This window comes from Arachis ipaensis, chromosome B07, assembly GCF_000816755.2.
Source record: "Arachis ipaensis cultivar K30076 chromosome B07, Araip1.1, whole genome shotgun sequence".
Lineage (NCBI taxonomy): Eukaryota > Viridiplantae > Streptophyta > Magnoliopsida > Fabales > Fabaceae > Arachis > Arachis ipaensis.
The window spans coordinates 12,839,921-12,858,350 of NC_029791.2; the positions used below are offsets into that span (position 1 = coordinate 12,839,921).

Here is an 18,430-nt window from a genome sequence, read left to right on the forward strand (position 1 = left end):
GAGCCAATAATTATATTTTCTAGCTTTATTGAGATTTGGTATATTTCACTATGATATAGAGTTAGATATCAAAAATTTAAATGATCAAATTTTGGATACACAAATTTAATTTTCAGATTTGTTTTAGATTTTTATTTTTTTTAATATACAAAACTAACTTTTAAATTTGTATCCTACAAAATCCACAACTCATCCATTATAAAATTTGAGGATAAGATTTTTTTTAATAATGTTATAACTCTTTAAATTTGAGAGTCAGATTTCATAATTAAAATAAAAAAAATTAAAAAAACAACATCCATAAAAAAAAAAACGACATCTTGCCATTACAATATATTATACACATTGTTATTCTATTTCTAAAAAAATCAGCCTAAAAATTACATTTTATATCCTCAATTAGAAAAATTAAAAAAAATCCATTCGTACCTTAACATCTAATAACATGAGCAGATAGAAAGAAATGTGGGGGCTCGGCTTTACTTTTTGCGACGATGAAGATTATTCTAGAACTGGGGAAGAAGATAAATAGTATTAGAATATAAATGGACCTAACTAACTACTTATGCATGTGTTCCAGATCGCATACCAAACGCACTGAAAAATAGTCAAACCAAGAGGATAAGATGAATTTCTTATTTTGTTTCTGGTACTATCTGACATAAAATTCCTAGGAGGTCCACTATATTTATGAACGAGGTCAATTTTGGTTGTTGCTTAATGCTTTTAGATCGTAGATGTTTGGTTGTGCAACTTGGGTTTGACTCTGCAATTCATGAATTCAATGTCGCCCTTGCAATATTCACTTTGTTCAGATCCTTTAAAAAATATAATATAATAGCCTGGTTCACTTAGATATTATATATTATAATTTAGACTTATTAGGTATTACACTATTACCAAATACTATATGTAGATCTTAATAAGGAATATATATTTCTATTGGTAGGTCTTATTACAGAATATAATTCCGTTAGATAATCAATTCAGTATCTGTCAACTATTAGTCAATTTAAATAGACTGGACCCTAAAGTTTAAATGGCCAAAAAATTATTTACCTAAATACTTAGCTTTTATTTTAAGAGTAAAGTATCATTTTTGTCCCTAATGTTTGGGGTAAGTCTTATTTGTGTCCCTAACGTTTAAATCGTCTTATTTGTATCCTTAACATTTATAAAAGTGATTCAATATTATCCTACTATCAATTATACTAACAAATCAGATTATATTTTTCAATTATTCTCACTTGAATGTATTCATTCTCAATTAGGTCTCACTTGGATGTGTTCTATTTTAATATTATATCCACTATTTGTGTTTAAATTCAATTATATTCCTAGAAAAATGAATTATGTAAATATTGTAGGAATTAGTTTCAACATTTGATGAGCTATTTTTCGGAGTAGATCATCGATTCTATCCCAGACATTTGTATTCTAACTTCAAGAAGAGATTTTTTAAACTCAAACTAAAGCGATCATGATGTGTAATTGATGGCAGGATAACATTGAATCACTTTTACAAATGTTAGAGATACAAATAGGACGATTTAAACGTTAGGGAGACAAAAACGATAATTTACTCTTACTCTAATTACCGTGAAGAATTCAAAAACTCACCATTTCACTCACCACGCGGACTCGTCTTCAATCGCAGCTCTTTTCTCTCCAGCTCCATACCATCGTCGAGCTTCTTCTCCATGGCGGCGTGTTCTGCATCTCGCCCCTAGTCGTCTTCTCTCCCACCACTAACCCCAATCAGCGTGTCCAGTACTCCAGCGAAGAAGCCGCTGCCTTCGCATGCGAGGAAGCCATCCCCGTTGACTGTGACTCCACTTGCTACCGCCTTTGCATCAGATGCTAGTCGAAGACACCGTCATGGACTCGTCTTCTTCGGTAGATGCGTCAACAACATTCGCCACCTTCAGCATTCATCACGGCATCGTGAAAGCCGGCGCTGTCGTCAGGACGCCCGTGGCTTCCATCTCTGTCGCACGCTGCTACACATGAACCACCTCATTCGACGCTGACAGGTTAGTGCATGTTAGGGTTCATTAGAAAATGGATGTTGCTAATCTGTGCTAGGATTCAGGAACTGTGGTTATTGTCGATTTATGTTTAATTTTGCTGAATTCACCAAAGGTGTTCTCCAATTGGTTATTATATTGTTAGGATTTTAAGTAATAGAAGATGCTTCTGTTCTATTTCTGGTTTTAGAAGAATGTATACTGATTCTTATGTGAAGATATTCTGATTTTTGGTGGATTGATAAATGGATTTGTCTCTAATCTCAATTGTTGGATGTTTTTAATCATGCAAATTGATGTCTATTTTTGTTGAGTATGCATATGATTCAATTATAATTTATTGGATGTTGCTTTTTGTTGTGAATGGATGATTCTTACTGAATGATCATGGATGCTTTTTTTACCATAAGATTGTTGTTTTTTTTTAAAGATTAGTTCTAATTTAACCTAATTTTGATTTATTCAAAGTTCGGTGTGAATTTAATCATATGAAATTGCTAGAAGAAAATGAACACGTTGGCAAAGATGAGATTTATAAACGAAAATGTGAATATTTTGTTTGTGATATATCAGGTTTTTTAAATTTGCTATAGAACTATTCTTTTTCGTTCAATGGGTGGATGCTACTAATATTTATAATATTGATTTAATGTTTCCTGTTTTGATGGATGATGTGTGCACATGCTGCATTAGTTACTTTTTAATGTGATTTGCGAGTTTGGGATAAAAATTAGACTAGAGTTAGTTTAATTTTGCCAGATTTAAAGTTCGATTTAAGTCTGAAACCTAAAAATCATGCAAAGAGTGGAATCCATCATAATATATACATGTGATGACGTCATCATTTGAGACACTTTTGATACATTTTGAGATTTTTCTTGAGTTACAGTTGTGGATTTTTATAATACTAGAATTGGATGTATTTTTATTTTAGTCCTACTTAGTATCTTTTTTCTTGTAGGCAACTTGAATGTTCATGCAAAAATTTACGTCACATGTTTTTTTGTTAAACAAATAGATATTTTTTATACTAAATGGATTATTCTTTTAAAAGGAATCATCATTTAAGAAGGAAATTAACTTTGAAGTAATTGAACTCATATTGTACTTATTAATTCAATTGTTGTTACTTATGAACATTTTTATAGTTAATATATAATAGACATAGATGGCTATTTATTTATTGCATACACCTTGACCATAATTGCTTTGTTTTGCTTTCACTTTCTAGAGGCATCCTAAAGAGCCGAGAGCAGTATGCAAAAATTTACGTCAGATGTTTCTTTTATTAAATAAATGGATGTTTCTTTTTATACTAAATGGATGATTCTTTTTATACTAAATGTTTCTTTCACCATTCTAAGATGCAATGAAAGAAATCATAATATTCATTCAACTTATCCATACAATTTGCAACACTGTAGATACAGGAATTCATCATGACCAAAAGTAATACAAAAAGAATCATCTATTTAGGTATAAAAAGAAACATTCATTTGTTTAACAAAAGAAACATTTGACGTAGATTTTTGCATATTGCTTTTGGCTCTTCATGATGTCCCTGAAGAGTGAAGCTACATTGTTTAGAAAATTGCTATATAATTACTATACAATAATTAGCTAAACAAAGAATAACCACTAGAAGAAAAAGTAATATTTGTAAGAAAAAAAGAGCTGTTGCAGTATGTTCCGTTACAAAAAGTTTTTGTAACAAAAAATAGAACTGCTACAATTCAAAGTAATATTTTGTAACAAATTTTTCTGATACAAAAAACCAAAAATCGTTACAAAAGTGATAACAAATTTTGATCTTCAAAATATTTTTTGTGACAATATATTTTTTCCTATTATAAAATTTTGTTACAAAATGTAACTTGATTTTGTAACATTTTTTCTTTAGTTACAAAACACTATTTATTTTGTAATAATTTTTTAATACAAATTATACACATAATTTGTCAAATTATATTATTTTTTAATTATGTAATATATTAACTAATTTACTCAGCAAGTCAACATTTATATAATATATAATAACATAGATAGTTCAAATATCTTTCATTTAACTAAGATTATTTTATAAATCTTCAATATATAAACTTTAAAGTACAAACTAACAAGACACATTGAAGAACCCTAATGAACTAGATAGATACATAGGACAAGAAAAACAAGGAATTATAAATCTCCAAAATGTAAACTACAGCAAGGGTTAAGTACGATTTTGGTCTCTAAGGTAGGGGATAAAAATTTATTTCGTCTCTGGCCTTTTTTTCGCTACAAAATGGTCTCAAACGTTTAACTTAGTTTTAAAATCGTCCTTCGGACTAAAATACCCTTCCCCTTCCCCTTCTTCCCCAAATTCAACCAGAAACAAATCAAAAATAGCAGCAATAATGAAGCAACAACCCTTCCCATTCCCTTTTCCCTTCCCCTTCTTCCCCAAATTCAACCAGAAACAGAAACAACAGCAATAATGAAGCAACAATAACCAGGAGCAGAAGAACAACAACACCAGCAGTAACAATAATAAAATCAGAAGCAAAATCAATGTAATCAAAAACATAAATAGAATCAGAATAAGAGTGAAATAGAATCATAAATAGAAGCAAAAACACAAAGAAAGGCCCAATATAATCAGAAGAAAAATCAATGTAATCAGAAGCATAAACAGAAGCAAAATCGGATGACTATCTGTCTGGTGGTACACGGCAGCAAGAGTAGCTCCAATGAAAGGCCCTACCCAGAAAATCCACTGCAATGAAGAAAATGAGATATGAAATTCAAAAAGAAATGAGTGAGAAAAAGATCCAGAAACGAAGAAGACATACATGATCATTCCATGCATGGTCTCTGTTGAAGATGATGGCAGCACCAAGGCTCTTAGTTGGGTTAATCCCAGTTCCAGTGATAGAAATGATTGCCAAGTAGACCAAGAAGACAGCAAACCCAATCGGAAGCAGCGGCGACCGGCGAGGAGCAGCAGCTACCGGCGAGGAGCAGCGACGACCGGCGATCGAGTAAGGAGGAGAAGCAGAAACGGCGAGAGGCGAGCAGCGCACGACGTCCACCCTCCCGGATATGCTGGCGTCAACGTCGAAGAGCAGCGGCGAGGACCAGCGACCGAACGACGGAGAGCAGCGGCGGCGGACTCCCTTCCCCTTCCCTTCCCCACCTTCCCTTCTCCTTCTTCTTCCATTAAAAACCCACCTCCCCCAACCTGATTGAGTGATTAACCCTTCCCCTGTTCCCTAGCCTTTAACCCTTTTTTTTTTTAAATTAGGGGTAATTTGGTAATAAAAATTAAAATTTTAGTAAAAGGGACGATTTTAAAACAAAGTAAAACCTTTGGGACCATTTTGTAGCGAAAAAAAGGCTGGGGACGAAATAAATTTTCAGCCTCTACCTTAGGGACCAAAATCGTACTTAACCCTTACAAATTCTATCATGTTCATACAGCTCCTTTCTCATGGAGAAGCTTCTAATAAGTGCCACACACCTGAAAAGACCACCAACCCAAAAACAATAGCTTAAGAAACAAAATTTGTTTATCTTTAAAAATGCACAGGAAAAACAAAAAACTATACTCGTATTATTCAACAATGAATACGAACTCTAAAATTCTTACCATGTCTTTTTCCAACTCTTTTTCAGTTGAGCAACATACTCAGCAATTCTTTTGATGGCTTCCACCTATCGATATAACAATTGAAGAGTAGAGTTTATACTTGACAAAGTAATTTATTAAAAAAATCTGCATAATCTCACACTATTAACTTAAATAATCATAATAATTATGATAGAATATTTTTGCAAGAATCACTTGTCACTGTTTAACATAAGAAAACTATCTGTGAATTAGGAAAACAATGGGATCCAACCCATGGTGTCTAGTAACTCATTTTGTCCAGCATTAGAATGACAACATGCTCTATATTACCACTTAATAAATCATTCCAAAGTCAGTTGCATGATAAATTAATAGTTAGAAATACTTTTCTATATATGGGTGTATATATAGAGTACTAAACATAAACTAATACAGCTCTTCCATTAGTTCCATGACTAGATGGCCCTGTGCTAGAATGAGTACTTGTAATTTCTTGCTCTTCACCATCTGTCTGAGCTGAAATATTCTGCCAAACAAGTAATAGACAAGAAGATTATGTAGTCACAAAAAGAAAGTAACAATTAACAAAATAAAAAATTAAAAAAAAATCATAACAGGGAAAAGTCATATTTTTAGCCCTTGATAAGCTCATACCAAAGCAGTAGTTCAAATAGGAATAAGCACCAAATGTTGATTGCTTAGTCTACACATTAAAGTCCAAAATCAGATAAAATCCCATTATCCGAATCATTCCACGAAGTAGCATTTGTCAAATCTTCCTAAAGAACCTTAGAAACAATTTTAAGATATCTATGTTAAAATAAAGATAAGGTATTTACGAACTATGATTATACTAGTGAATAGTTAAATGGATTAGAAAGCTTTCCAAAATGCTTATGCAGTAATGCAATATGATGCAAAAGCAGAGAATAAAATAGAACCACAAAAGAGATATATGGAGAAAGCTTTGTGCACAAGAAACATGAAATGGGAGAACATTATGGATAATCAATGTAGTTGTGAATATACAAGATGACTAACTCTCAGGCTAATAGACAACTATATATAGGAGAGCTAGACACAAGAATGATAAGTAATGCTCAAAGTCAAAGAGAGAACCAAGACATAAAACAACCCACAAACATAACCTGATGTGTACTAACTAATTAACTATCCTTTACAGGATTAAAATGATGCATATGTGTTCATTATTTATGTAAGAGGTAATAAACAAAGCATATAAATTAAAGGCAAACAAGAACACTTCAACAAAAAAAGAACATCACTTAAAGAAAAAAAATAAAGAACACTCACGGACAGTCACAGTATAACCAAGAACAATAAATTAACTATGCATTTTCTGAAACCTTATACTTTATATTTTCTACACAGATATATGATCTTTAAGGAAAGCTAACACAAACTTTATCGCATCCCTTTATTAACTTCGATTCTTTCACGCTCTGCAGAACAAAAATAGGAAGAAAGTTGTCATAAATTGCCTACATCAAGCTTACTTCATTTAACACTGCTGGTGAATAAATACATACCTAAATCATGACTTTCAGAGATTGAATGCACGATGGAACATACTTATTAAAAAATAAACATGCAACATTGATTTGGCTCAGGTTTCAATAATTACCTTTTCTTTTTTGAAAAAACATACTAATAATAGTTTAGTTAATTGTGAACTACAATGTAAATGCAAATAGAAGCAATGAAAATTAGAAGTTTAAGGTAAAATACCAGAATCTAAAGGTTGTACACTTGACACCTTCAAAGGGAGGTCTTCAATAAGACTGTCTGTTCTCTCGCTCGCACTCGCTCTCATCTCCGTCCTGCTCAATGACGACGACGAGCTCTAGGGCAATAGCGCAACGACTGCGGTGTCTTCTTTCTGTTCACGGACCTCCATTGACAGAGACGATGAAGACCTCAACGGCGGCAATGACGCGGGTTCCACAGAGGTCATGATGGCTGGACTGTGCGGCGCTACAGCTCGTGAGGATGACGAAGACGGTGACGGCGAAGAACCCCCAGCGGCGGCTCTGGCTCAACGGCGACTGATACGTGGTCAAGAGGGCATTTTCATCATCTTAGAGTTAAGGGACAGAATTGTAATCTCGTCACATTCAAAGATCTGAATACTAGAAGAATCATACCATGCCGGTCTTGGACATCTAGAAGACCAAGAGTTCGTCTCAAAAATAGTGGTGCTGAAAGGGCGACAACTCATAAGGCCCAATAGGCTAAGTCAGGACAGCAAGAAACCTAAAAATGCTTTTCAAATTCAGTGGGAGGCATAATTTATTATTTATTTCGAATTTATTAGGCTTTTATTTTAATTTATTTTTCTGTTAGAGTTTGTTAGAAGATTTGATTTAGTTATAATTTGCTTAGTAGTATTTTTAGGATTTTAAAATTTAAATCAAATCTGATCTAATCCAATAAGATCAAATCTGATTTAAATTAGTTATCATATCTTTAGGATTTTAAATTTTAAATCAAATCTGATCTAATCCAATAAGATCAAATATGATTTAAATTAAGTTATCTTATCTTATCTTTTAGTTAGTTTGTTAGGTGCCTATTTAAACACCTTCTGGTAAGACAATTTAGATAACTTTTGATGAATAAAAATTCCTTAGTGCTTTATGCACGTTTTTTTAGTGTGATTAAGTGAGGTGAGTGATTTGCTTCGCTTGTTGCATGGAGAAAACTGAGTGATTCAATTTTCATCCCTCTGATCTAGGTTGTCAAGGACAAGTTCTTTGAAGGTCTAGTAGGGAATCCTTTTCGGTGACCTAGGTTGCTAAGAACAGGTTTCTTAGAGGTCTAGTAGGAAAAACCCCCTTTATCTATCCTCGTGTATTATTTTCTTATCATCTGGTATCAGTTATAGGTCGTAGGTAAATTCTTATTTATCTACACGTTCCATGGATCCTGTTTAGTCTCTTTTTTTTTCTCTCTCTTTAATTTCTGTAAATTCACGTTAGAGTCAAACGAAAAAAATAAAGAAAAAAAAAGAATTCTTTTTTTAATTTTGTTTTTGCAATTATTCTATCTTTAAGTCAGTGTCTGGAAAAAAATAATAAAAAAATGATCGAGTATTACAATAGTGATGATGAAGGAAGCTCATATGCGAAAAAAGAGTTCTCAGTTTCAAATCCCTGCATTCAAAGGGAGGAATGATCATGAAGCATATTTCAGATGGGAAAGGAAGGTAGAATCGATTTTTGCAAATTGCATCCTTTCAGAAGAAAAGAAGGTTCAACTGGTACAAGCCAATTTTTTCAATGCTGCCCGTATATGGTGGACTGAATTAGGAAGATCTAGAAGACGGTATGGAAAGCGCCCAATTAGCAGCTGGAAGATGAAGAAAATCATGAGGAGGCAGTTTGTGCCATCATCATACCACAATACATTTTTTGACAAATTTTTTATGTTACAACAAGGCTCACAATCAGTGATGGAGTACCACAAGGAGTTTCTATATTTGATGGACATGGCTAATATTAAAAGGAGTCCTGAGGTTCTTAAGGAACTATTTTTGTTTGGATTACATGAAGAACTTGTAGATGAAGTCCAACGTTACCGTTACACAACCATGGACAATTTGGTCAAATTGGCCATTGACTGGGAGCAAGTGCAACAAACGATAGATCGCCATAATAAGAGGAATTCTTCTACGCCTATCTTTCATTCTTCTTCAAAGCAAGAGATGAAAGAATTTGTTGAGTATGCTGTAGAGGGTGATGTGTCCTTGGAAGATTCAACAGTGCAGAATTTCTTAACTGGGTCCTTGGGATGTGAGCAATTTGAAGAATATGAGAGAAAAGAAATTGAGAAAGAGATTGAGTGTTTGAGTGAAAAGAATCCATGTTTGATTGAAAGCGAGAGTTTTGAGAGAAAAGATGAGAATAGTGAGCGAGAGGAGTCAATGAGCAAAAAAGAAACTGAGTTCAATAAACACACTTGTGAGAGAGATCTAGAAAGTTCTAGCTTAGACAAGAGTGCATTAGTCTTATTGAAATCCACAGAGTCCTTAGTTTCTCGTACATCTAACCATGAAATTCCTAGTGTTTTTATATCAAATTTTTCAGGCTTTGTAGATTCGTTGGTCAATTATGGAGGTATTAATAGGGATGAAAAGGAAGAAAGACAAATTGCACACTTTGGACAAGATGGTAAAAGTATGGTTGGTAAAATTGAACTTGCACACATGAGGGACATAACCAAAATTCAGTGGATAGAGAAGAGTCAACAAACCATGGTATTTAAACTCGGAGATTGGGTTTGGATTTCTTGGAGGGACGAAGAGCATCTCATGCAAGATTCGAGGACGAATCTTTTTGAAGAGGGAGAGAATGATACGTGGTCAAAAGGGCATTTTTGTCATCTTAGAGTTAAGGGACAGAATTGTAATCTCGTCACATTCAAAGATCTGAATACTAGAAGAATCATACCATGCCGGTCTTAGACATCTAGAAGACCAAGAGTTCGTCTCAAAAACAGTGGTGCTGAAAGGGCGACAACTCATAAGGCCCAATAGGCTAAGTCAGGACAGTAAGAAGCCCAATAATGCTTTTCAAATTCAATGGGAGGCATAATTTATTATTTATTTCGAATTTATTAGGCTTTTATTTTAATTTATTTTTCTGTTAGAGTTTGTTAGAAGATTTTATTTAGTTATAATTTGCTTAGTAGTATTTTTAGGATTTTAAAATTTAAATCAAATCTGATATAATCCAATAAGATCAAATCTGATTTAAATTAGTTATCATATCTTTAGGATTTTAAAATTTAAATCAGATCTGATCTAATTCAATAAGATCAAATCTGAGTTATCTTATCTTATCTTTTAGTTAGTTTGTTAGGTATCTATTTAAACACCTTCTGGTAAGACAATTTAGATAACTTTTGATGAATAAAAATTCCTTAGTGCTTTATGCACGTTTTTTAGTGTGATTAAGTGAGGTGAGTGATTTGCTTCGCTTGTTGCATAGAGAAAATTGAGTGATTCAATTTTCATCCCTCTGATCTAGGTTGTCAAGGACAAGTTCTTTGAAGGTCTAGTAGGGAATCCTTTCCGGTGACCTAGGTTGCTAAGAACAGGTTTCTTAGAGGTATAGTAGGAAAACCGCCTTTATCTATCCTCGTGTATTATTTTCTTATCAGCGACACTTCTCTCTCCGCGATGGCAATGGCTCCCCGCGTGCGGCAGTTCGGTGGCAGATCGGCAGTAGGGCGCGGCTCCCTATCTTCCTTCTCAGCTCTCTCAGACGCTCTCCTCTCCTGTGTGTGTGTCTGCATTTGAATTGGAGAAATTGTGAATTAGGGTAAAATTAGAGTTTCTTTTTCTTTCATTTGGAAATTTTGAGATTTAGGGTTAGAAATTAAAGATTTTATAAAGGAATAAGGATAAATATGAATAGATATTTTGATAAAATTAAAGGGTAGAGTAATTTTAAAATCAAATATACTCCATTAAAAATATTTAAGAATATTATTCATCAACATATTGCTAAGTTCAATTAATTATTTTTAATTTAAATTATAAAATAATATATTAATCACATTTTTATAAAATATAGTTTAAACTCAATATTAATTATTCAAATTAAATGATATAACTTTTCATTATTTTTTTATTACCGAAACTTTAATTTTAATTTATAAAAAAACTAATTATAATAAAAATTATATATAAATATTAATTGACTTAAACTTAGAATATTTATAAAAATCAATCTAATCATTTCTAATAAATTAATTTCTAACAGTTAAAATTAATAACATAATTCATTCATAATAGAATTTATTTAAATTAAATTATATAATTTTTTTTATCTTTCAATTATCAAAATTATAATTTTAATTATACCAAATATCCAATAAAATTATATAAAAATTTTAATTAATTTAAACTCCAATTATCCAAAATTTAATTATCCAAAATCTTGGGATGTTATTACAGGAACCATTTCTGGCCTTGGTTAAAGAAGTGGCAGAAGCACGGCAAAATAGAGGCGGATGCACGGCAAAACAGAGGGTGACCAGCGAAGGATAATGAAACAAAAAAATATTTGTTATAAATTTATTTTAAATAAAAGAAGGAGGGTGACCAGCGAAGCAGCGACGACGATTTTGCCTTCTGCAATGAGACGGTGATCTTGAGTGTAAGAGATGGAGTGGTGGAGACAATGAGAGTGGACGAGAGCGGCGAATAGCAGAATAAAGAGTGAAAGTGAGGATTAGAATTAGGATTTTTACTTTTTACATTTGTTTTTATTTTTAAATTTTAACTATTTTTATTTATGTTTAACAATTAATTCTTTTAATTAAAAAATTAATTTTTATTCAACATTTAAAACTTGATTATTAATAAAAATTATATATTAATTTATAAAAAATATAAAATAATATATACCATTTTTAAAAATTAATCATTTAATCTTGAATTTTTTATAAAAATTAATTAATTAATAATACAAATAATATTTTAAAAAATTAAATTTTTAAAATAAAATAAAATTATCTTATAGATTTTAGCATTTTAAAATAATTTTTTTAGTGACAAAAATTCTTGTATTTTGTGACCAACAAATAACTTGTTACAAGGAATATTGAATTTTGTAATAAATTAATTTTTATTACAAAATAATTAGAGTTTTTGAAACAAATAGAGATTTTGTTACAAAATATTTTGAACTTTTGTAACAACTTCATCTTTTATTACAAAATATTATAAAATTTTGCAACAAAACACTGGTTTGTTACAAAAGCCAATATAATTTGTAACAAAAAAATCAAGTCGTTACAAAATAATAAGATATTTTGTAACAAATTATATTGTTGTTACAAAATATTATTATTATGTAACAATCACTAATTTTTGTTACAAATGTTTCATTTTCTTGTAGTGAACTTTATAGTTGCTACACTTGGATCACGTCTTTTTCACTTCATCCGATTCATCAACTGTTTCAAATTCCTCTTCAATCATTTTAAAATAGACTTTTTGCAACAATCTATCTGCAACTATAAGCAAAGACACATACACAACCATAAGCAAATAAATATCTATCTAAAAACAAAAAAACAAACATCTAATAATAATTATAAAAACAAAGAAACATCCACAATCATATAGAAAGAAACATCTACTTTTAAAAATAAAAAACACAATTATTACTCAACCTATAATAATCTAGCTGTCTAAATCTAGTAAATGTTTATAAAAGCAGCCCAATGCATATAGTGCCATTTCTTATCCAAATTTGGTAATAACTCTCTCCAAAATAAATATAAGGTTCTCATTCTCAACCTCATCCATGAGTTTGAAAATTTATGTAAAAAATTCAATTCAGCCCTATTTGTTTAATAAGATAAATTAATATTGAAGACAAAAATTTCCAAAAGAATTTAATAGCAGAAACATCCCAGAGATTATAAAAAAATATAGAAACCAAATAAGCATTAGCAATAGTTATGAAATTAAAGGTTAAATGTATTCAATAAATTCAGACTTTGTAAGTACTAGCAATAAAAATCAAGTAAGTACTATCAATAATAGAAAGTTTAAATGTATTCAGTAAATCCAGTCTTTGTAGATTATAACATTCTATTTTCATTGCTTCTAAAAGCAAAACAAAGTAACTAGTCTTAACACACCTTCAGAGTTCCCAAAAGCTGTCCCAACATTCTTTTATTTCTATTAACCAAGCTTAGATCTTCTTTCTTCGGCATAGCCTTGATACATGTTCTGTATTAGGAATCTCAGAAGCCTTACATGAAAAACAAATAATAAAGCGTTAGATTTATAACCTTAAACCAAACACTCATGGAAGAAGACAACACATTTGTAATTATCACCTTCAAAATTCTTTGATTTTCAACTCTCCAGCATCCACCTTCATTCACAATTCATAATAATTAGTCAAATTTAGAAGAGTGAATATCCTAAATTGAATCCTGATTATTAAAGCCTAATAAAGAAGGCATAGAGAATGCTAAGCAGAAAAGAAATAAGTTGTACCAAAAAAGAGTAACACAAGCGATATTACCTTGTCTACGGAGCCCTTGTAATCGGCAAGGAAGGAGGGGGCCGGTGCGAGCATGGATAGCTCGAGCGTGATAGAACTGCAAAAAGCAGAGGATGCGAGCGATGGGATGAGAGTCGCGAGTGACGAGGATGCGTCGGGCGAGCAGCGTGGGTGCGAGTGGTGCAGATTAGACGGCAGTGCAACGGAAGAGTGGCGATGATGTGAGAGTGCTGCATGGACGATTCATGATGGGATGCGAGGAGGGGGAAGCAACAGTATGATGGTGGTTGTCTTTTCTGCGCAAACAGCAAATGAGGTGGTGGAGAAGGATGCAAGAACGACCGACGATGGCGCACGAGGACGGTGCAGCGGCAACACGACGAAACCACGGTAGTGTGAGGCATTGGGGAGAGGGATTAAAAATTAACAATTATTTTTAAATTGTATTTTATATTAGTTAATTATTATTAATTATTAATTATAGTAGTTTAAAATTGATTGATCAAAAATCATTTACCTTTACTTTTCTTACGCATATTATAAACATTCGAAAAATACCACATAGCTTTCACAAGTATACAACACAATTCATATTCATTTAAATTAACAGATAAACCCTCAAACCCACAAAGAAAAGAATAAAAGAAGACACAGATTTAAGCGATCGATTTGGAGTTTTGCAATATGAAAGCATACTTTATTATTTGTGTTAAAATTTTTATTGTAATGGTAGTCCAATTTGTTAATATAAAAATTAATTTAGATGGTGTTGTAATTATTCATTAATTATATTACGAAAATGTTTGGTAACAAAAAAAAATTAGCTAAAAACAGCTATAACTTGTCTTATCTAGTATTCATTAATTGTTGCGACAATTAATAAATGTTAAATAAGACAAATTCTGACTGATTTTTTTTGTTTCCCTAGCATTACTTATTATATTAATAGTTGATCTATTTTTTATGAAAAGAATACAAAATTTGAATTCTCAATTCTGATAAAAAACAACAAAAAACACATTTTAATTTTATCCAATTATGTGATTTAAGAATTGAAAATTTTAAATTAAATAAAAAAATTTATTAACAATAGCTGAAAGTACGTAAATTATTAATTTTATAAAATATCTAACAATTAATTACCAAGTCAAATAAAGAATGAATAAAATATTTGGTCGAATAGGATTGTCTAAATTACGCATTGCCACCCCTAAACGTAAGAATCAGAAATCAATATCGCACTTGGTGGGCGTAAAGAAGGTGAAAGCATTGGTGCCATTGACGAATGGAACCTTGAGATCACACTTCACTTTGGGCCTGTAAGTGCGAGTAATAACATCACCAAGCCTAAACCTCATCCTGAAGTAGAGCTTCACGTAGATATCAAAAGACCTACTGTTCTTGTCATCGCTGATCTGTGAGTAGCGGCTATAATCAAGAAAAGTGTTCTGTTCTCCGGAGAAAACACCGGTCATGGCGTTGGTTTGCTTCTTGTATTGCCTAAAGGAGTTCATGAAAGTGATGACGTCGGAAGTGGCGAATTGCGTGTCCATGAAGAAGGCTTCGGCTAAAACCTTGTCGTAGTAGATGCTGAGCTTCTTGTTTGGGTTGTGGGCGGTGAAGTTGAGCACCATGTTGTAGCGGAGTTGGGTGGTGTTGCTGTTGTAATCGAATTTCGTTATCTCTGCTTCGTTGACGTAGAACTTGAATATGCGAGGTTGAACCACCAGGTAGAATATCACTCCTGCTATCACCACCAGCACGATGAGCGCAAGAAGAATCTTCCAGAAGACGCTGAATAGGCAGCAGAAGCAGCTTCTTCTGCTTCGGTCAGGGCGGTAGCGCCGTGGCGGCTCAGCCGGTGGAATGGCTGGTCCGTAGTAGGCTCCGTTCAAGTTTGGTTGCTTATTATCAGCCATGCTTAATTAATTAAGAGATAGAAATAGATGTGATTATTGAATTGTTGTGATGATGATGAGGGAGATAGATGAGAAATGATGAGTTTATATATACAATAGAATTGTAGAAGAAGGCACTAACGCGGTTGTGGAATTGACCGGGTGCATCTTTGGATACATGTAGCATTGTTGAATTCATTGAGTTTCTCTCTCTTTTCTATATCTTCCGAAATCGCCACGAACCAACTGAAGAAAATTCCACGCGAGCTGAATGAATTCAATAAGTTTCTCTTCAAAATTATTAAAACAAATCGATTTTTTTGGACTGTTTCATACATGTTCATGTAAAAATAACGATAGTAGTTAGCTTTACCTGAATTTCTCCTGTGGGAATTATATGGAGACGCGCCAAATTTTGGTACAAAAGTTAGAAGTTGTTGTAATATATTATTTATTAGGAAAATAATTATAAAATTTTTGTTGAAATATTCATCTTATTATACTATTTCTTTTTTAAGGAGGATGGGAGACTCGAATTGTTGTTTTGGTGCAGCTCGCAGTTTAACACATGTTGGCATGGTGCCCAATCGAAGAAGGAAGTAAGCAGAGGCGACTAGCGTCGATATGATCCTAATTATTATTTAAGCTTGAATGCACATTTAGACCTTCAAGTCTAGAGACTCGCTGCGTACCCAAATTCCAAATATTTATTTCGTTTTTTAGTTACTTGGTTGATTACATGTACTATCACTAAGCAAATTTAGTCTTTTATTTTTTGGAGCACAAAATAGGAGTAATTAGTTCTTACTGTAGTATTACAATGCTCATATACTTTGTACTTCATGATATTGTATTACAAGGATTCATTCAAAATATTTAAAGAATCTTTTTAAGAAAATTAGTAATATTAGGGTGACGTGTTGCTTAAGGTGAGTTATAACTCCACTTAATAAATTATTTGAGGTGTGTTATAAATCGACTGTTTTAATTATGATGAATTAATATTGGATTTTAATGGTAGGTTTATTCATAACTTACAACAATAATTTTATAGATTTGGTATACATACATGTCTTTTTAGCATATAAGCTATGAAGCACGGATTCTTCTATGGTGCCAGCGTATCGTGTCAGACACGAATCCGACACCAACACTCGACGGATACTTCAAACGAGCGTATCGGTGGCGTGTCTTCTTACGGTGCAAAATTTTGGTGAAACTGTCACGAATCCGAACGAGTCCGACCCAATTTTGTGATTTTATGGCCCAATTAACCGATTTTTTTAATTTTTAAATATTTTAAAATCAAAACAAATCAAAATTTAAATTTAAAAATAAAATAATTAATAGAAGCAGAGTTGATGACAACAGTCCAAATCTGAGTGAGGTTTCGTATTTATCTTTAGATGAACCAAACATAGAAGCTGTGGTATTTGTGGATGATGGACTTGGAGGAAAAGAAATTGATACATTTTCTGTTAGCGAGATGGTAAGAGTAGATTAAAATTTTTTATTTTTTTTAATAATTGCATAATTTTTAGTCTTTTTTATGCAACTATATTTCCTCTTATATTTACAATATGATATTTTATTAATTTGATATATTATTTAAATTTTAATTCACAACGTATCCTAAACGTGTCGTATCCAATTTTTTATAAAAAGAACGTGTCGGCGTATCCGTGTCGTGTCGTATCCGTATCGCGTGTCGTATCGGTGCTTCCTAGCATATAAGTCTATACAAGTTGGCTCAAATTCAACAAAAATAACCCTCAATTTAGAGAGCGTGTAAACACGCGCTTCCTTAACATATTGAATAGCACAAAATGAGAAACAGATCTTTTCCAATGTTTATATCCCGCGTTCTTCCTACTTCTTCGTTTTCTCCTTCTTCTTTGCATTTCTCCTCCTTTTTCTTCGCGTTTCTTCTTCTTCTTCTTCTCATCATCATGCTTTTTATTGTTGTTGTTGTTGCATTTTTTCTCCTCCTCTTTCTATTGATTTTGCAACATTATGTATTTTTTTTATTTAATTTTTTCTCCCAAGAAAAATTATAAGAAAACGAAATAAGAAAATGAAGAAGAAAAAGCAGCAGAAGATAAGGAGGAGGAAGAGGAAGAGTTTTGAATTATGCAGAACTTATCAGAATAAAAATACACCAAAATTTTTTAACAATACACAAAAATTTTTTAGTTTTTACACCGAAATCTTGCTACAAATACAAATAAATATTTTCTTTAGTGCTGCATTTTTTTTTCTTATTTCTTTCTTTATTTTAGTTGAATGAATGTAGGTTCATCCTCTTCCAAGTAATATTGTAGCATTATGTGTTTCTTCATATTCTTTGTTTGATTTTTTTTTATTCTTATTAAGAGAGGAAAACAAGAAGAAACTTGGGAAAATAAAATAAGAAGAAAAAGGTGAATAAAAAAAAGAAGATGATGATGATGGTGAAAAACAAGAAGAAGCAGCAGTAAAAGATGGGGAGGAGAAAGAGGAAGAGTTTTGAATTATGCAGAATTTATCAGAATAGAAATGCACCAAAAAAATTTTATAGTACACCGAAAGATTTTCAAAATACACCGAAATATGTTCAAAAATACACCGAAAGGAGAATGGAACAGATTCATCACAATAATAATTTAGATTCAGAACTCTTACATCGAAATTTTGCTACAAATGCACAAAAATATTTCTTTTAATGCATTTTTTTCTTTTTTTTTTTTTCTTTTAGTTGAATGAATGTAATTAAGTTCATCCTTTTCAAGTAATTTTGCAGCATTATATGTTTCAAGTAAAATAAGAAGAAACTTGAGAAGGTAAAATAAGAAAGAAAAGATAAAGAAG

The 18,430-nt window shown here is 32.0% G+C and overlaps 1 protein-coding gene and 2 long non-coding RNA genes across 3 annotated transcripts; all 3 read right to left on the reverse strand.

Annotated features, from left to right (window-relative positions):
• Window positions 7,613–10,904, reverse strand: LOC107608634. The gene is made up of 3 exons (XR_001612950.2): window positions 10,825–10,904; window positions 10,782–10,784; window positions 7,613–7,703 (listed from the first exon to the last, which is right to left on the reverse strand). It is a non-coding gene; the product is annotated as an uncharacterized LOC107608634 (long non-coding RNA).
• On the reverse strand, window positions 13,356–14,046 carry LOC110264472. The gene is made up of 2 exons (XR_002350655.1): window positions 13,707–14,046; window positions 13,356–13,427 (listed from the first exon to the last, which is right to left on the reverse strand). It is a non-coding gene; the product is annotated as an uncharacterized LOC110264472 (long non-coding RNA).
• Window positions 14,825–15,669, reverse strand: LOC107608201 (NDR1/HIN1-like protein 10). The gene has a single exon (XM_016310065.2). It carries the CDS (start codon window positions 15,602–15,604, stop codon window positions 14,909–14,911), a length of 696 nt encoding a protein of 231 aa, XP_016165551.1. The 5' UTR covers window positions 15,605–15,669; the 3' UTR covers window positions 14,825–14,908.

Bases quoted from the DNA above. Each gene is read 5' to 3' on its own strand.
- LOC107608201 (XM_016310065.2), bottom strand. From the start codon at position 15,604: ATGGCTGATAATAAGCAACCAAACTTGAACGGAGCCTACTACGGACCA.